At 44.2% G+C, this 20,945-nt stretch overlaps 1 protein-coding gene across 1 annotated transcript; it reads left to right on the top strand.

The window, feature by feature from the left end:
• The first annotated feature begins 5,723 nt into the window (after positions 1-5,723).
• DERL3 (derlin 3) lies at positions 5,724-20,885 on the top strand. The gene is made up of 7 exons (XM_069964061.1): positions 5,724-5,973; positions 6,075-6,140; positions 8,922-8,995; positions 13,991-14,084; positions 17,687-17,882; positions 18,106-18,196; positions 20,599-20,885. The coding sequence occupies exons 1-7, from the start codon at positions 5,878-5,880 to the stop codon at positions 20,699-20,701; spliced, it is 720 nt and encodes a 239-aa protein (XP_069820162.1). The 5' UTR covers positions 5,724-5,877; the 3' UTR covers positions 20,702-20,885.
• Positions 20,886-20,945: the final 60 nt, after the last annotated feature.

The following is a 20,945-nucleotide window of genomic DNA, read 5'->3' as shown; positions in this document are numbered from 1 at the left end:
AGCGATCTGTAAAGATGCTACATACTGTAAGGAGCACAGCACCGCTCACAATGATGGGTGTTGTGCTCCTGTTTGTGTTTTTTGTGTGTTTCTCCCTTTTTGTTTTTCAGATATCGGTATCCTGTGGATTACGTCGGATTCCGTGGACTACGGCTGGTTATAAAAATAGGGGGGACCCTATGCGTTTTTTTTTTTAAATAAATAAATAAAACTCATAGGGTCCCCCCTATTTTTATAACCAGCCGGGTTAAAAACCAAACGACAGCAGCCTGGTAACACCAGGGTGGGAAGAGCCATTGGTTTAGGCCCTCCCCAGCCTAAATCTTACCAGCCTGCTGCCGCCCGGTCCAGGAGCGCCAATTTTGACGCTCCGGGACCACTGGCCCCCCGCTCTTCCCAGTACCCCTGGTGGCATTGGGTACTGGGGTAATAATGGGGGGTTAGTGTTAGCCATTTTATACAGGCTAACACTAGGCCCCAACTTAGTAATGGATTCTGTCTATTAGACGGCTTCCACTACTAAGTCTATAAAGTAAAGAAATAAAGACAAGACACAAGTAAAAAAAACTTTTTATTCCAATAAAAACACCCCCACACCCCTCATTGACCATTTTATAAAAAAAAAAAAAACAACAAACAACCGCTGGTCATCGACGTAGTCCACGGAATCCGACGTAATCCCCAGGATACCGATATCTGAAAAACAAAAAGGGAGAAACACACGAAAAAAACACAAACAGGAGCACAACACCCATCATTGTGAGCGGTGTTGTGCTCCTTACAGTATGCAGCATCTTTACAGATCGCTGCTTACAGTCTGGCCCCCAAGGGGTTAAGGGAGGATGTATTGCATCCCCCTTAACCCCTTGGAGGCCAGACTGATGTCAGACTGCAACCATCCCAGCAATGAAGGGGTTAAGTGACCCCCCTTCCTTGCTGGGAGGGGTGCAGTGCAGGGGAGGGGGTGGGGAGAGCTCTATACTCACCCCGATGTGTCCTCTTCGCTGGTCCGCAGCACAATGAAGTTACTGTGCTGCGGACCCGCTAATTATACGTGAGCTCAGCCGATCAGCCAATCAGCTGAGCGCACATATAATTCTAAATGTTTCTTCTAATAATGCTATTGTCATAACATAATTAGAAGAAACATTTGATGTTTTCATTAAAGTAAAGTGATGATTAGTACAGAATGCTCTATTGCCGGCATATGAATTAACGGCTTATGGAGCTTCCTGTACTAATTAATATTTAATTAATAAAACACATTTTCGTTGAAATAAAATCAGTTTTGTTGTTCAATAATTTAATTTAAACGAATCCATTATTGTGCAATTAAATATACTGTCAAAAAATAAATATATATATAAATATACATTTATTTATATATATATTTATTTTAACAGTATATTTAATTGCACAATGATGGATTCGTTAGAATTAAATTATTGAACAACGAAAGGGACTTTATTACAAAGAAAATGTGTTTTATTAATTTAATATATTAACTATTAGAGGCATCGGCATTCGGCATCATTGCCGGCTATTTTTGAAGTACTCCGTACGGACCGCCTGTCAATCCTCGGCCGCATGTCCAGCCGCAAACAATGGTCTTGTTCATTTTTTACGGGTCCGTTTACGATCGGGCCGTAGATTCATACATAGTGTGCACTGTGCAACCGTATATCGTATACTTTCCAGCGTACGGATGAACAGGAAAAATCTGGCCGATGATTTACCGCCCGCAATACAGCCGCACAGATACAGAGTGTGAACCTAGCCTATATCGGTATTCCAAATTCTGTAAGCCTTGCACAAAGAAGAATTTTGGTTGTGCCCCAAACCAGTCATCCATTGCAGCCATGGCATCAGAAATGGTGGGAAATTTGGTTCCCTTGAGGGGTTTCTTGAGGTTTGGAAACAGATGTTAGTTGGAGGGAGCTAGATCTGGTGAATAAGGAGGGTTGTCAACAAGCTGGAAGCCTAGCTCCACCAGTTTTGCCGTGGTTGCTTATGCAGTGTAAGGGTAGGCGTTGTCTTGCAGGAACAGGATTCCTTTCGAGAGCTTGCCGCACCGTTTGGCCTTCAGAGCTTCCTTCAATTGGTCCAGAAGTTTAGTGTAATACCTTGCATTGATGGTGGCACCATTTTGAAGGTAGTCCACTAGCAGCATACCCTCCTTATCCCAGAACACAGTCGCCATCACCTTAGTGGCTGATTTTTGCACCCTGAACTTCTTTGGATCAGGAGAACCACTGTGCCTCCTCTCTTTTCACTGTTCCTTGGTTTCAGGGTCATACAAATAGGTGCAGGTCTCATCCATAGAGACCAGTCGATTCAGGAAGTTCTTATCAGTCCGGAAATGCTGACAAATGGACCTGGAAGTTGTCACTCACACGCTTTTCTGATCTGTTGTCAAACATTTGGGGACCCACTTTGCAGATGGCTTCTTCATGTTCAAATGTTTATTATAATGATACAAACACGTCCACGAGAAATCCCCATGATGTCTGCTAATCTTTTAGCTGAAATTCAGATTCTCCAGTATGAGGTTGTGCAGAGCATCGATGATCTCTGGAACAACAACCACTCTCGGTCCTCCAGGACGTTCCTCATTGTTGGTGCTGAAGCGGCCCATTTTAAACTTGGGAACCCTGCTCTTACCTGTAGAATATGAAGGGCATAGATCACCAAATGTCTGCGACATATCATCGTGAATATCCTTTGCAGGCTTTCCTTGCAGAAACAAGAATTTTATCACTCCTTTGCTCTTATCTGGGCAGAGGTAGTGGGCTGTAGCGACATCATTGTGCAGCCAAAGCCTAGTATAGCGTCAGCCCTATCTATCTTGCTGGGCTATTGCAGGAGATGGGCTCCATTATAAGGCTATGTTCACACTACGTAAAAGTACGGCCGTTGTTGCCATCGGCAACAACGGCCATAATTTATGCAGTGTGGAACATTGCCTACATTTCTATGGCATCCCGGCCAGAGCGTATACGCATCGTGTACGCTCCGGCTGGGATCCCGTGCGGCACCGCAAATAACTGACCTGTCAGTTTTCTGCGGCCGCAATTCAATGAATTGCGGCCGTAGGAAACCCTGTCAGTGCACATTATGAAGCGAGCGGCTCCGGGCACTTGCTCCATAGTGTGCCGTGGGAGGCTCTGATGCGGGTGCGCGCTGATGAGCCCGCATCAGAACCCTGCGGCCGGAAGGATCATCCGGCCGGTACTTAAGTACCAGCCGGGATGATCCAGGCAGAGACCGGCCGTTACGTGACCCGACCGGGTCACGGAACGGCCGGTCTCATACGTAGTGTGAACATAGCCTAAGTCTATAGAGCCAGTCTACTGCAAGCAGTCGAATTGCCGCATGCTTCTCTAAGCTATATCTAAGGATTGTAGGGAGTCCCAACACTAACACCCTGATCAATCTAAACTTCTGACATGTCTGTGCAACGTGTATATAAAGTTCATTTTAGTTCATTCATTTTATAAAGTTCATTTTATCAGCTGCAATTCAAGTTCCAAGCTGCTGACACTGCTATATATGATAGCTGTTAGGTCATGGAGACACATGGTACATTGCATACAGTGCATTGAAAAAGTATTCATACCTCTTTACGTATCTACTTTTCAACTTTTTTTCATGTTACAAACTCACAAAATTACCTATTGTCTAAATCAAGTTTGTCACAATTGCCTTATTATTGGCTGGTCTCTAATTGAGGGGTTCCATTACTAAGGTGGGGCTTATTGTTAGCCTAAAGCCTGATAGCCTAAAATTACCCTCTTTAATTGTTTTTTCTTCCAAAAATGTTCCAGAAATTTGGAACAAAGAGGGTATTATTACCACCTGTGGCAGTACAGATGTATGTTTGTGTAGCAAAAGTTGAGGATAATGCTTGAAAATGGCTGATAGATGTCTTCATGGCTGTCTGGGTCAGAGGGAGAAGAAACAAGAGAGTGAATGACTCATATTTAAGAAGATCCATCACCTGTAGTCACTGGATGTAACTGCACTGTAGTGTATAGCACGGAAAGGGTAAGCATAACTGCATATTTATTATTTTCTATATAAAGCAAGGACTGCACGGACATCGCTACCGATGTTCGGGCAGCCCCTCACGCATGAGCAAAGTATAGACTTGGTAACAACATGTTCGTAAATGTTCGTACGAACATGACGCTAATTGTTTGTGTTCGCCGTTCACAATTTGTTCAATGTTCGGAATGGTTATAACGATTATTTTCAAACATACTCGAACTTGCAAATGTATGCCACTGCGTAATTTACACTTTGCACCTGATAATCTGTGTGTAGACCGAAACGTACGCTTGTACTGTATGTTTGTTATTTGTTCCTGAATGTACGGCAAACACGAACTGATCACAATCATTTTATTTTATGTTCGTGTTCGGGATCCGAACATCGGAATGTTCACTCATCCCTATTGGTAGCCAAGCGCCGATCTAGAAGATTGACGTTCGCTTACAGTGTGAGGTCGAGCCACTGCCAACATCAAAGAGCTTAGTGTGATTACTGCAGTCAGTCCACAGTCTGGTGTAAATGCTGCAGGCTGTCAAGTCTATTGTCAACACTTCAGTTGGTCAGTTGCCAGTGTAGTGTAAATGTATGGAGAAAAAACCCGGCACTCACCAAGTAGTTTTGTTAATTTTTTTCTGTGCAGTATGCATCAATATTACAGTACTGTATTACAGTACATATTTCAGCCAGACATGGTCTTCATCAGCTTGGCCATGTCTGTCCGAAACGCATACTTGCTGTAATATTGATGCATACTGCACTGAATAAATGAACAAAAGTACTTGGTGAGTGCCGGGTTTTCTCTACATATTGCTGGATTTCCCCACTTCGAGCACCATCGGTCCCCGAAACGCCGTCTTTCCTCCTCTACTAGTATAAGGGTGGTATTACACGGGCCGATGGGGGCCCGATAATACCTGTAAACGAGCGCCAATCTGCTAGATCGGCGCTCGTTTACTGGGCCTATTACACAGCCCGATAATCATTTAACAAGGGCTACAGGGACATTGTTACTAATATCCTTGCAGCCCTTGCTTAAACTATATACTTTACCTATCCACAGCTGGGTAACAGGCCGCTCTAAAGCTAGAGCGCGCGGGACCCGGGGAGAAGCAGACTGCAGGAGCAGCCCTGGAGCGTGGATAGGTAATGTATATCGTCAGTCGCCGGCCGCACACCGCTATTACACGTAGCGATGCGCGGTCGGCGCCCGACAATTATAGGTTCTAACCTATATCAACGATCAGCCGATGATTGTTGTCATCGGCTGATCGTTGTATTTATTACACGGATCGATTATCGTTCCGTGTAATAGTACCCTAAATGTATGTCTAAAGGAAATGGTGTGCGTATACTAAAATATGGGTAATAGGGATTGATAGGGAATGCTGTGGCAGTGAAACTAAATGAATAATTGATGGTCTGACAGCTATCATACTGACCACACTGAATAAGAGAGCTTATTCTGCCCCTGTGTAGAGAGTATTAAGGGTAAATTGCATAAAGTAGCACAAAGAGTCGTGCAAGTATCTATATAGACAGATTATAGTTGTACGCTGTTTATACCCATAAGAGGGGTTTTAATTTCTAATAGGTTGTGTTCTTTAGCTTCTGCTCTTCTCCAGCACATAGTCACTGTATATTGTATACTGCATGGCAGACTGGTTGGGTAGGTGCACACAGAGGCAACAGGTTGCTTTCAGAATTGTTGATACACAAAAAGAGTAACCTGCTCTAACATACCTGAGGGAGGAGGAACTGGCAAAGGACGAGGAAGAACACGACTGTCACAGGGAACCTGACTCCGGCAGCTGCTACACGACCAGTAGTATGGCTCAGCCTGGTGGGCTCATCTGGAGCTACCAGCACATCCCCAGTGTCACCAGGGCTTACACCACCGCCTGCTTCATCACCACCGCCGCAGTGGTAAGTGCCCAGCTGACTGCCAGCTGTTAGATGCCACCTGTGATGAGAGACGCCACATTGCCCAGTATATGTCCTCAGTTCTTGTACCTTCTTCTCTGCAGCACATGGAGCTGGTCAGCCCATTCCAGATTTATTTCAACCCAGATCTGATCTTCAAAAGGTTGCAGGTGAGTGTCTGTGTAACAGCTGGAAGTGCAAGAAATGCAGCTAACTGCTGAGTGATCGCTGGGCGATCACCAGTCTACTTATCTGTACCCACTGTAAGGCTATGTTCACACAATGTTTTCTCAGCTCTGTTTAAAATGACGTCCGTCATTTTGAGTCTAAAATAACGGACATCATATAGCAGCCTGGCCTTCCCTTAGTGCAATGACTGGTGTTTGTACATTATTCTAGTTTGGGGTTACTAATTGCCCTTTGGGTGCGTCTTAATTGAAAAGTCCATTGAGTTTAATAGTAAAAACTGAGAAAGAACGGTGACAAAAGAAAAACTGTGTGTGAACAACTAATAAAAAAAATGTCCGCTGTTTGCAAAAGACGTCCGAAAATAATGATCATGTTCATTATTTTGATGTCCCCGGTAAAAACGTCCGTTATTGAATACATTGTGCGCATTGAACGTCCATCTTCCCATTGACTTTATTGCATTGCAATTGCAGTCGGTTGAATCGCAGCAGAAACAGACGTTTTTTAAAATACCAAAATCGTCCATTGTTTCTTTATTTTTGACGTTGTGTGAACATAGCCTAAATATGCATGCTGGGATCAGCAGAGTGTCTGTCTGTCTGTCTGTCTATCTATCTCCTATCTATCTATCTATCTATCTATCTATCTATCTATCTATCTATCTATCTATCTATCTATCTATCAGTAAGGCTATGTTCCCATGAAGTACTAAAGAGCAAAAAGAACGGCTGTTGTTGCTAAACAACGGCCGGAAATAATGTTCATGAACTGGCTGTTCTTTGCAATCTTTATTACGTTGTGGGAACATAGCCTAATATTGATCCAAGGTGCCTTACCTGAAGTGCAAACCTCAAATAATGGATGATGGATGCTGGTGTGGGGCTGCCTGGAAGACATGGATACAGCAGTATCCCCATTTTCCAGGCAGCATTCTTCTGCAGGCTTCAAATGCTGATCGGGTTCACGTGAACTATTTATCTCATCGAGCAAAATGGGATAAAATGCCCAAAAAAAATGCATATAGTAATATACACTAAACTAAAAAGAAAAATGCCAGAAAAACTGTCAAAAACCAGTAAAGAGTGAGCCCTCCCCCCAAATTTGTGTCTGATGGAAGCCTATGGCAAAGCAGTCTGGCAGCCGCTTAGAGAACATAGGAACACTCGGAACATTCCTGTATATAGGGAGGACGGGAAAGCTAAACGATCATTCAGTCGAGACTTACTCATGGTGTATGCTGCCATTAAAAGGGTACTTTTAAATACTTTTAAATCAATTGGTGTCAGAAAGTTAGAAAGTTGTAAATTACTTCTATTTAAAATCTCAAGCCTTCCAGTACTTATGAGCTGCTGTATGCTCTGCAGGAGGTGGTGTATTCTTCCCAGTCTGACACAGTGCTCTCTGCTGCCACCTCTGTCCATGTCAAGAACTGTCCAAAGCAGGAGTTTACCACGGGGATTTGCTGCTGCTCTGGGCAGTTCCTGACATGGACAGAGGTGGCAGCAGAGAGCACTGTGTCAGACTAGAAAGAATACACCACTTCCCGCAGCAGCTGATAAGTACTGGAAGACTTAAGATTTTTAAATATAAAAAAATTACAAATTTGTATAACTTTCTGACAACAGTTAATTTGAAGAGAAAAAAAGAAAAAAATTCTGGAGTACCCCTTTAAGCATGCTTGAGTCCAATTGTTCTACATTTGAATACCGGTGGCTGATGAAGTTTGATGCAGCCCTACAGAGTCTGGAAAAACATTAGTACGGCTTATGGCTGCATCAAACTTCTTCAGCCATCGGTATTTAAATGGCAAACGATCATACTTGCGCTCATCTTTATGGTCAATGACTACTAGATTTGCCAGCAAAACTGAGCAGCCAAGGGTTATGCAAGTTTTGAAAAATATGGCCACTTTCCTCCCGAAACAGCACCTCTCCTGTCCTTGGTGTGTGTGGTTTTGCAGCTAAGTTCTATTAAAAGGGTTATCCAGCGTTAGAAAAACATGACCACTATCTTCCAGAACAGCTCTTCTCTCCAGTTCAAGTGTGATTTGCGATTAAGCTCCATTCACTTCAATGGAACTGCACCCAAACTGGAAACAAGCTATGCTGTCTCTGGAAGAAGGTGGCCATGTTTTTCCAACACTAGATAACCCCTTAAAAGTGAATAGAGATAGATTATAATACCACACACAAGGGTATAGGCATGCTACGGATTCCGCTGCTTGACACATTCCCCCCCCCCTCCCTCCATGCTCCCTTTAAAGGGGTTGTCCAGCGAAAACCTTTTTCTTTTAAATCAACTGATATCAAAAAGATATATAGATTTGTAATTTACTTCTATTAAAAAAATCTCAAGTCTTCCCATACTTATTAGCTACTGCATGTCATGCAGGAAATGTTGGTTTATTTTCAGTCTGACACAGTGCTCTCTGCTGCCATCTCTGGCCCAGACAAGAACTCTGTTTTCTATGAATCCCCATAGAATCTCTTCTGCTCTGGACAGTTCCTGTCTCGGCCAGAGATGTCAGCAGAGAGCACTGTGTCAGACTGAAAATAAAACATTTCCTGCAGGACATACAGCAGCTAATAAGTATGGGAAGACTTGAGATTTTTAAATAGAAGTAAATTACAAATCTATATAACTGTCTGACACCAGTTGATTTGAAAGAAAAAGATTTTCGCTGGACAACCCCTTCAAAGTGTTCTTTTTCACACCTATGAGGATGACTTTTATTAATTTTTTAATGTGTTTTCTTTCCACAGATTTGGAGACTAGTTACTAATTTTCTGTACTTTGGACATCTGAGTTTCAGCTTTCTTTTCAACATATTTTTTACGTATCCTCATGTAGAAGTATGGTTCTACCCTTTAAATTTTGACATATTTAATAAAGGGAATATACATCAGTCAGCCATTTGGCTAAACCCATCCCCCCATGTGCTTGCCAGTAGCTGCACTATGTTGCTTAAAGTGACTCTGTACCCACAATCTCCCTCCCCCCAAACCTCTTGTACCTTCGTATAGCTGCTTTTAATCCAAGATCTGTCCTGGGGTCTGTTCGGCAGGTGATGCAGTTATTGTCCTAAAAAACAACTTTTAACCCCTTAAAGACAGAGCCAATTTCGATTTTTGCGTTTTCATTTTTTCCTCCTTGTGCTTAAAAGGCCATAGCACTTGCATTTTTCCACCTAGAGACCCACATGAGCCCTTATTTTTTGCGTCACTAATTGTACTTTGCAATGACAGGCTGAATTTTTGCATAAAGTACACTGCGAAACCAGAAAAAAATTCAAAGTGTGGTGAAATTGAAAAAAAAAACGCATTTTGTTTATTTGGGGGAAATGTGTTTTTTTACGCCATTCGCCCTGGGGTAAAACTGACTTGTTATATATGTTCCTCAAGTCGTTACGATTAAAACGATATGTAACATGTATAACTTATATTGTATCTGATGGCCTGTAAAAAATTAAAACCATTGTCAACAAATATACGTCACTTAAAATCGCTCCATTCCCAGGCTTATAGCGCTTTTATCCTTTGGTCTATGGGGCTGTGTCATTTTTTGCGCCATGATGTGTTCTTTCTATCGGTACCTTGATATACGACTTTTTGATCGCTTTTTATTACAATTTTTCTGGATTTGATGCGACCAAAAATGCGCAATTTTCCACTTTGGGATTTCTTTGCGCTGACGCCGTTTACCGTGCGAGATCAGGAATGTGATTAATTAATAGTTCGGGTGATTACGCACACGGCGATACCAAACATGTTTATTTATTTATTTACTTTTATTTATAACCTGGGAAAAGGGGGGTGATTCAGACTTTTATTAGGGGAGGGGGCTTTTTATTAATAATGACACTTTTTTTTAAACTTTTACACTTATACTAGAAGCCCCCCTGGGGGACTTCTAGTATAAGTGCATTGATCTCTCATAGAGATCTCTGCAGCATAGATATGCTGCAGAGATCCATGAGATAGGCACTTGTTTACTTCCGGCTGCTGCAGCCGATAACAAACGAGTGCCGAGCCGGGGGCGGCGCCATCTTGGAGCGGTCCCCGGCCAGCTTCAGAAACGGAGATCGCTCCTCCGGGATAACATCCCGGAGGAGCGATCTCCTCCACTAGACACCAGGGATAAGCTGCGTCCGGTAATCGGATGCAGCTGTCATGTTTGACAGCTGCATCTGATTACTGTATTAGCGGGCACGGCGATCGGACCATGCCCGCTAATACCTGTGGTCCCGGGCTACAAGCGGCACCCGGGACCGCCGCGGTTCAGAGCGGGGTCGCGGCGCGGCCCTGCTCTGAACTCCCTTACCGGCAATAGGGCGTAAATATACGCCCTTTAAACTGGCCATGGCCTAGAGCAGAGGTGTCAAACTCAAATACACAGTGGGCCAAAATTAAAAAATTGGACAAAGTCATGGGCCAACCTTGACAATTATTGAAGAGCGCATGCTGCGGTCCTGGCATTGTCAGTGGTGCCCAAATAGTAGCCAGCCCTCCCTTATAGTCTTTTATATAGTAGCCAGCCCTCCCCCATAGTCTCTTATATAGTAGCCAGCCCTCCCCCATAGTCTCATATAGTAGCCAGCCATCCCCAATAGTCTCCCATATAATAGCCAGCCCTCCCCCATAGTCTCATATAGTAGCCATCCCTCTACCACAGTCTCTCATATAGTAGCCAGCCCTCACCAGTAGTCTCATATAGTAGCCAGCCCTCCCCCATAGTCTCTCATATAGTAGCCAGCCCTCCCCAGTAGTCTCATATAGTCTCTCATATAGTAGCCAGCCCTCCCCAGTAGTCTCATATAGTAGCCAGCCCTCTCCCACAGTCTCTCATATAGTAGCCAGCCCTCCCCATAGTCTCTTATATAGTAGCTAGCCCTCCCCCACAGTCTCTTATATTGTAGTCAGCCCCTAGAACAGTTGTTAAAGGGAACCTTTCACCCCTGGACGGACCAGATTTGGCCCACGGGCAGTTTGACATGACTGGCCTAGAGTGTGTATGCATTAGGCTGGCACAACCTCTCTGTCCCTCCTCATCATTAGGAATGCTCCAGGCAGATTTTCTACTATTCATCACCTGTGTCAGCATGGTACATGGGCTGGATCGTTAAGGCACCTGTGCAGTGTTTAGACAGGAGAAAATGTTCCAGTGGCATTCCTAATGATGAAGAGGGCGGGGAGGAGGGACGGAGGGGTGGTGCAAAGTTAGGGCACAGATACTCTAAGCCCCGGCCGTTATGCACGGGGCAGCAAGTTTAAAAGTTGTTTTTAGGACAATAACTGCATCACCTGCCAAACGGACCCCAGGACAGATCTTGGATTAAAAGCAGCTATTCGAAGGTACAAGTGATTTGGGGGGTCAGATTGTGGGTACAGAGGCTCGTTAAAGTTTCAGAAACACTGCATGGCGCCATGTGGGAACACAGCCTAAAATCACTAACAGGTGATGTAAATAACCTTGATTATCATGTGCACTGGTACCTGTCAAGCGGTGGGATATTTTATGCAGCAAATGGATAGTCAGTCCTCGAGTTAATGAGTTGGAAGCAGCAAAGATGGACATATGTTAAATGAGTATGCAGAGAGAAGAAAAGGTCCTAGCTTTTCCGCTCTCCAGCGCTCCACTTCCCCCCTCTGCGCTGATAACTTCCACAGAGGGGGGGGGGGGAGCATGTTGCGGACGCTGCTGGCATTGCATGTAGGTAAAAACAAGTCCACATGTAATATCTAATAGCTGCCCGATGTCGCTGTGATATTGGTAGCATCATCGCCCACAACATGCTCCAGCCCCCCCCCCTTGTCTCCGGAAGTTACCGGCAGAGATGGGCAGAGCGAAAGGAAAGTGGAGCAATGGACAGCAGATAACTGCTTTCCAGATAACCCCTTCAGGGTGCCTTCACACGTACAGGATCTGCAGCAGATTTGAAGTTGCAGACCAAAAGTTTCACAGCAAATGAAATCTGCTGCAGCTCCTGTATGTGAGAAAGCACCCTTAGGGTAGCTTCACACACAACGTATCCGCAGTGGATTTTTTGCTGGGAATTTGCAGCGAAATCCACTGTCGATACTTGCCCATTCACTTCAGTGGGTTGACATATTCGCAAAGAGATTGTCATCCCGCTGCGAGTATGTCAAACTAAGCGCCATTAACCCCTGGGGCCTGGGAAGATACTGTACCAGGTCCCCGCTCCTGCTTGCTTCAGAGCCTACCGGCAGTCAGCCAATCAGTGCGCTGCCCAGCTGCAGCGCACTGACTGGCTGACCACCAGGAGATGCTGGGAGGCCCTGAGCAAGCATCCCGATTGTAATCCTTCTGCGAGAAGGTCAGCGTATGGGCAAGCGAAATTGCAGTGAGAAATCCATTGTGGAAACGTGTGTTTGTACCCTTAAGATCTAACTCAAGGGTAGGGATGAGCAAATTTACAGTGCTAGCAAAGTGCTTCGCTAAGCTCGTCCGTCAGCTTGTCAGCCGCCTGCCTTTAAATTCTGTGCTGCTTTGCTCCAGGTGCCTGAAAAAGCTGGATACAGTCCTGGGAGAAGTTTCCTAGGACTAGATCCAGCTATTTCAGGCACCGGGAGCGGCACGGATTTCAAAGTCAGTTCACTGAGCTTAGCGAAGCGCAACACTAGCACTGTAAATTTGCTCCTCCCTAGTCAAGGGTCTAAATGCGATGCCTGGACAAATATACAAGTGCATCCCGGAAAACTGCAGGTCTAGAGGGGTGTCTTTAAAGGGGTTATCCAGCGCTACAAAAACATGGCCACTTTCCCCCCTACTCTTGTCTCCAGCTCAGGTGTGGTTTGCAATTAAAGGGGTAGTGCGGCGCTAAGAATTTATTCACAAAATGACACACATTACAAAGTTATACAACTTTGTAATGTATGTTATGTATGTGAATGGCCCCCTTCCCCGTGTTCCCCGACCCCCGCCCGTGGACCCGGAAGTGTAGTGCATTATACATACCTGATCCGTGTCGACCGACCCTGTCAAAGACTTCATCTTCAGGAGGCCGGCCGGCCGACCCGCTCCTGCCGTCCCTCCTCTGCCGCGTCATAACTATGCTCAGCCGCGATTGGCTGAGCACAGTTATGCTCAGCCAATCGCGGCTGAGCAGCTGATGACGCGGCACACGTCATCAGCTGCTCAGCCGCGATTGGCTGAGCACAGTTATGCTCAGCCAATCGCGGCTGAGCACAGTTATGACGCGGCAGAGGGGGGCCGGCATGAGGGACGGCAGGAGCGGGTCAGAACACGGCCGACGGGGGTTGACACATATCAGGTATGTATAATGCACTACACTTCCGGGTACACGGGCGGGGGTCGGGGAACACGGGAAGGGGGCCATTCACATACATAACATACATTACAAAGTTGTACAACTGTGTAATGTGTGTCATTTTGTGAATAATTTCTTAGTGCCGCACTACCCCTTTAAGCGCCATTTACTCCAGTGGAACTGAATTTGAAACCCCACTAAATCTGGAGACAAGAGAGGGGGGAAAAGTGTCCATGTTTTTGTAGCGCTGGATAACCCCTTTAAGTGGTTGTGGTTAATACATTCCCAAAATAATCTACAAAAGGGCAACCAGTAATTTAGCTACAGGGTCATGGGTGCCCAAAGCTCATTGTTGGGTATTACATGGCCTGATAGTCTATTTAAGCGAGCACTGATCTGCTAGATCGGCGTTCGCTTGCAGAGCCTATTACAGGGCTTAGTAGTGCATCGTTGCTGTATATATTGACACTCTCTTCCTGATGTGCTCTCATTTTGGTTATGAGATCTTGTTAGTTTCCTTTACAGATATTTTTTTCTATCCAGGTATAGATATTGCAAAATGTTAGAAGAAACGTCCTTTAGGGGGCGCACAGCGGATTTTGTATTCATGTTTCTCTTTGGAGGACTTATCATTAATGTATCCTTTCTTGGAGATACTTATATTTGATTCATTTCTACCCAAAATATTTAAAAAATTCATATATTAAAGAGGAACTGTTACAACCTTTTTAATTCTTAAAGAGGTTATCTAGCGCTACAAAAACATGGCCAGTTTCTTCCAGAGACAGCCCCACTCTTTTGCAAATTGCTTCATTCCTTTCTGTATTCTGCTCATCAGGCTGCAGGCTTTGTAATCTGCTCCGCTCCCTGCAGCTCCTCCCCGGGTGCTGGGGAAAGATGGATCCAGTCTTAGGAAACTTCTCCCAGTTGCCCAGGACTGGATCCATCTTTTCCCAGCACTCAGGAGGAGCAGCAATGAGCAGAGCAGAGTACAAAGCCTGAAGACAGTTCCGAGCACTGCCCTGCCCCCATAGCGCCTATTTGCTCCTTTAATCATAATCAACGGAGCGGGCTGGCTGGATCGGTGCTATGGGGACGGGGCAGTGCTCATAGTGGTCTTACCGGACCAAGGAATAAACGGCCAAGTGCACGGGAACAACACCCAGGAGGAAGGTAAGAGCCATACCATCACCCTCTCCACCTCCTGAGCAATAAGGGGCTGGGATATCAGCAGATTAAATTCCTCTAACCTGCTGATAGTTCCCCTTTAAATCAACGTTATACATACAGCCACTAGAGGTCTCCCTTTACTGCACATGTGTATCCACATTCAGTAGAAGAGAATCCTGGGGGGTGCTGATATTGTATGGTCTCCTGTCACACTGCACCAAAACCTCATAAAGGCAATTGTCTCCCATTAAGCATGCATAGCAGCGAATATAATTAGCCTAAAGGCCCTATTCCACGGAACGATTATCGGCCGTATTCGGCCGATATCGTCCGCTACGAACGATAATCGTCCCGTGGAATAGAGTGCAACGATCAGCCGACATCATTCATGTCGGCTGATCGTTGCAGTCGCTTGTTTTTCAACATGTTGAAAAACAAGCGACTGATATAGCAGCGATCTGCTGCCGTCGCTCCGTTGAATAGGAGCATCGGCAGCAGATGCTGCTATATCCTATGGGCTGCCTGGACGATCAGCAATCCTCCGAGCAGCCCCCCCCGCAGCTCCCCGCCGCCCCTCCCGCACTCACCCGCTCACCGCAGCCGCGATGAATAGCGGCGGCAGCAAGTGGGGAATGAGGGGCAAACGAGCGCTGAGAGCGCTCGTTTGCTCCTCTGACGACCCGTGGAATAGGGCTATAAGTTAATGCATGATGGACAGGCGTCTTTCCTTGTGTGAGTGCGCAAAGACCTGGAACTTCCTGTGTTTGGTCTCTTTTTCATCACTGAATGTTCAGACCCGAAGCAAATGGTAGAAGACCGTGCTAAGCGCAGTCCTCTCCCGGCTCTGTGTCTAGTAATCAGTCGGGCACATAATGTAAGTCTATGGAGCCTGACCGATTATCCTGATTCAGAGCGGGGAGTGGACATGCTGCAGCTGCCGTCCTCTCCCCACTCGTTCTCCCAATCCGTAAAGGTTTGAACACTCAGACCCAGACTTATCAAAACTTTTGACATGTCAAACATTTTCTATGATGACAGTGACACTTTTGCTAAATACTGACTTTTTAAAAAAAAAACATTTTTGGGACAGGTAGGCTTTAATAAAAAAAATACTAGAACTCTGTGATAAGATCAGCTTTGGGATACTAGAAACTGAGGATCAGTTGGGGGATATTATGTAGCCTTAATACACCAGCCAATAGCCTCTGAAGTATCCTCCTGAATGTGATAGGTGTACTGCACATACCCTGTGCAGTAGAAATGTATATATATGTTCCTGCACTGATGAAGCTATTGATGTGTGCAGGACCGCTGCAGTGAGAGCGGTCCCGCACACATCAGTGTGTGAGGCTGGAGGGAATGAGAGGCAGCTGCATCTCATTAATTCCTTAAACGTTGCGATCTATAGCGATCACGGCATTTAAGGTACTCAGTGACAGAACAAGCATCTGTCACTGAGTGATCGGGACTGCGGGGGTCCCGATCGCTTGGCCCAACAGGCGGGTTTAGTCACTTACCTCACTCCTGTCGGATCAGCGATCCATGCCATGCTCTCAGGCAGGCTCTATGCATATATCGCCGATAACACTGATCTATGCTATGGCATAGCATAGATCGGTACATGCAATCTAATGATTGCATCTTTTACCGTGATAAAAAGTGTAAAAAAATGTAATAAAAAAGTTTTTTTAAGTATTAAAAACCCCTTATAAACCCCCAATAAAAGTTTAACCCTTTGAGGTCCAGGCCCAAAATGACCCAGTGGACCACGCACATTTTCATTTTTGCGTTTTCATTTTTTCCTCCTCCCCTTCTAAGAGCTCTAGCACTTTCAGTTTTTTATCTATAGGGTCATGTAAGGGCTTGTTTTTTTTCAGGAATATTTGTACTTTGTAATGGTGTCTTTCATTCTACCATAACATGTACGATGGAACCCCCAAAATTATTATTTATGAAGATAGAAATTGGTGAAATCGTAAAAAAGAATGCAATATGGTAACTTTTGGGGGGTTCCTGTGTCTACGTAATGCACTATATGGTAAAAGCGACTTGATACCACTATTCTATAGGTCAGTCCAAACACAACCATATGCAGGTTACACAGATTTTCTTATGTTATTATTTTTTTTTAATAAAATCTTTTTTTTTTTTTTTTTTTGCTATTTTTTCCGCCATGATCTCTAGTTTTTATTAATACCATATTTGTGAAGATCGGATGTTTTGATTACTTTTTATTACCTTTATATATATAGTAAAAATAAAATCGGCAATCCTGGCACTTTTTTCCCTCTTTTCATTTATGCCGTTTGCCATTAGTGATGACGCTTGTTATATTTTAATAGATCGGACAATTACGCGCGCTACGGTATATTATATGTTTATTTTTATATGTTTTATTTATATAATGGGAAAGGGGGGTGATTTTAAATTTTATTGGGGGAGGGGTTTTGGGGTAGTGCAATAATGCTTTTTTTTTTTTTTCAACACATTTAAAGTCCCTTTGGGGACTTTTACATTCATTTGTTTGATTATTCACACTGATCACTGCGATAGGCGATCTGCTCATTGAGCCTGCCTGCGGAGGCAGGTGAGAGACCTTCGGCGGTCCGTTACAACGATCGGGACCCCCGCAGGCACAGGGTCTCGATCGTTAAGTGACAGGGGATAATGACACGCTGCAGCCTGTAATTAACGGTGCGGTTTTGGCTGTTCACTGCAGCCGCCCCCACCTTCTATGAAGTGCGCTCCGCTCCGGGGCACAGACTTCCAGGGTGTACCGGTACGTCCTTAGTCATCAAGGGGTTAAATTACCCCCGTTGCCCATTATAAAAATAAAAATATTAAAAAATAAACATATTACATATTGTAGCATGCAGAATTGTCCGATCTATTAAAATATAACATTATTGTTCCCGCACGGTGAACGGCGTAAACAAAAAAAACAAAACACCAGGATTGCTGATTTTAATAAATTATATATCAGGCTCAGTCTTGAGGGGGTTAATACCAGATGATGATATTGTATGTCTCAATAGTCTAATACTACCACTTCTCCTAAACAGAATACAGATGTTTGGTCTGTTTGTCAATCTCTCATTCCTGGGACAGGCTTTCACCCTGATGTTAGTATATGTTTGGTGTCGTAAAAATCCATACGTCCGAATCAACGTTCTTGGAATTCTGACAGTTTATGCCCCTTATCTGCCCTGGGTTCTCTTGGCTTTCTCCATATTAGTGGGTGATTCCATCCTTGTGGACGCGCTGGGTAAGAGATAAAACCTCCTAGACCGCGATGTCTAACTCAGGCCCTCAAGCTGTTGCAAAACTACAATTCCCATCATTCCCAGGCATGATGGGAATTGTAGTTTTTCAACAATTGGAGGGCCATGAGTTTAACACCTGTGATCTAGACCATTGTAAAATCATTATAGCTTTAAGCTGCATATATGTTGGTACAGTGTTAGACCATCTTTCTTCCACTGTTTCAGGCATTGCAGCAGGACACATTTACTTCTTTCTTGAAGATGTTTTTCCAAACCAACCAGGGGGAAAGAAGCTCTTAGTTACTCCAGAAATCTTGTGAGTATGATAAAGTCGGATGAAGACATGATCTCACTCCAGCCATTTGTTGACATATCATGTTGGCAGGGGTTCAGTTCATAGCCAGTTGTTGGCATAAGAGACGTTATTTGCTAAGACTTTAAATCAGAACATCTTGTCCCGAATAATCCACTGTATAAGAAGAAAATATGGCGTGGAAACAAGGATGTGTTCAGAGACTGTGCGTTCAAAAACCATTTTGACAGTAGTCCAGGGGTTTTAAAGGGAGTCCTCACACTATTTCTTAAAGGAGAATCTGTTGGCTGTAATTCACGTTCCAAATTGCTAAAACTGTTAGGACAAGGAGACACATTGTACCATTCATATATCCAGCTGTGTTTCCAAGAGGTGGAAAATGCTTTTATTCTCTGGTACAAAGAGGCTTTTTCAAGCTCCTGATCTGCTGCAAAAGCTGGAATGTCTCCTCATCCTCCATTCCCTGCGTGATTGACACCTGGAAGAGGAGTCCCAAGCAGGGTCAGGTATGGGAGGGGCAGTAAAGAGGTGTTACTGTTTGCTGCACTTCAGAAGCTCGGAAAAGACTTTGTAGGATAAAATAAAATCATTTTTCTACATTCTGGAAACACAGACAGATGTATGAAGGGAACCATGTGTCTTCTTGACCTAACAGCAATCTAACAGTATCAGCAGTTTAGAATGTAAATTTCAGCTGTCAGATTTCCTTTAAGGCTTTGTTCCCACACAGTATTTTTGCTCAGTATTTTACAACCAAAACCAGTAGTGACCACCTCCTGCCGCCTTCACCTCAAAAACATTTCTAGAATCCACTCTTTTCTCACCCCTGCCTCCACAAAACTGCTGGTACATGCTCTCATCTCCCGCTTGAACTACTGTAACATCCTCCTTTCTGGCCTTCCATCTAACTCCCTTGCTCCCCTCCAGTCTATCCTTTACTCTGCTGCCCGACTAATCCACCTTTCCCCTCGCTTTGCCTCTGCCAATCCCTCCACTGTCTCCCCATTGCACAACGCATTCAGTTTAAATTGTTGACCATGACATACAAGGCCATCCACGGCCTGTCCCCTCCGTACATCTCTGACCTAATATCCCGCTACCGTCCCTCACGCAACCTTCGATCCTCCAGTGACCTCCTTCTGTGATCCCCCCTTGTTCGTACCTCGCACAACCGCCTCCAAGACTTTGCCCGAGCCTCCCCCATACTCTGGAACTTGCTATCCCGACACATCCGGCTCTCATCCACCATCATGTCCTTCAAAAGTAACCTGAAAACCCTTCTCTTCAAACTAGGCTACAACCTACAATATCTCTGCACTCTGTTTCTCTCCCCTTAACTTATAGATTGTAAGCCCTCCCGGGCAGGGTCCTCTTCCCCCATGTACCAGTCTGCCATTTGTGATGTGACATGTAATGTGTTTTTGATCTTGTATTGTTCCTGTTTGTTACCCCCTATCTCTTGTATAGCGCTCTGGAATCAAGGGCGCTTTATAAATAAATAATAATAATAATAATAATAATAGTGGATTGAAAACAAAAAGGCTATGTTCACACACTGTTGAAATTAACAGTGCCATTTAATGACAAATAATTAGTTATTTTAAAACAACAGCCTTTGTTTTTAAATAACGACTATTAATTGCCGTTACATGACGGCCATCTACTCAATTTCAACAGTGTGTGAACATAGCCTTTGTGTTTTCAATTCACTCCTGGTTTTGGTTGAAAAATACTGAGCAAAAATACATAATGTGTGTGAACATAGCCTAACGTGGTTATGCAGCGTTAGAAAAACATGGCCACTTTCTTCCAGAGACAGCACCATTTTTTCTCCAGTTCAGGTGTGATTTGTCATTAAGCTCCATTCACTTCAATGGAACCAAGTTGCAAAACCTGCACCCAAACTGGAGACAAACGGCACTGTCTCTGGAAGAAAGGTTGTCCTGCTTTATATTAATACATTGAACTGGATACCAAGGTTGGCGTCTTGGTCTCAGGACTGGGTCACACAGTGCGTTTAGGCACTAGTTGAGATACGTTTTTTTTGTGTCTGGAAGAAAGTGGCCATGTTTTTGTAATGGTGGATAACTCCTTTAGGGCTAGGTTCACATGATGATTTTGCAATCCGTCTCACTGTATCCGTTTTGGAAAACGTACAGAAAAACGTGGTCAACAAGGTTTTTGTGTAAAAAATAGGATCAGTTTTTTTAAATCATGTTAATGGAAAACGGATCAAAACATATGGCATCCAACAGCATCAGTTTTTTTTTTCATAGAACGGATAAATTAAATGGACAGCAAAATCGTGATGTGAACCTAGCCTAAGGTACCACTACAATTTCCTACAACCAGGAGCTCTATTCAATGTACCATGACCAGAAACCTTGTCTGTATGTCTCCTGCAGAAAACAAATATTTGATGAACCCCATCCGGACCCCAACTACAACCCTTTACCAGAAGATATTGTGAACCAATGGGACAATGACCAACCGGCTCAAGATGACTAAAAGGAACTGTATAGAACCGACATTTCTTCAAATAAATGTTTCTTCTATCCTACGATTGTGCATCAACGTGAACCATATACTAAAGAAACAAGGTATAGGACAAGTAAGGTTGACTTACCTTTTTTTTTTCTCTGAAACGATCATTCCAAGCTTATACTTTAATGGTAGACAAAATACATTATTCAATGAACAACATAACCTGTACTTCACTCAATTCTAATATATCCGGAGCAGACTTACCCTC

Source organism: Dendropsophus ebraccatus, chromosome 3 (genome assembly GCF_027789765.1).
Source record: "Dendropsophus ebraccatus isolate aDenEbr1 chromosome 3, aDenEbr1.pat, whole genome shotgun sequence".
Taxonomy (NCBI): Eukaryota; Metazoa; Chordata; class Amphibia; order Anura; family Hylidae; genus Dendropsophus; species Dendropsophus ebraccatus.
The sequence above is the reverse complement of the archived record's forward strand: the minus strand, read 5'-3'. Positions and strand labels throughout refer to the sequence as shown.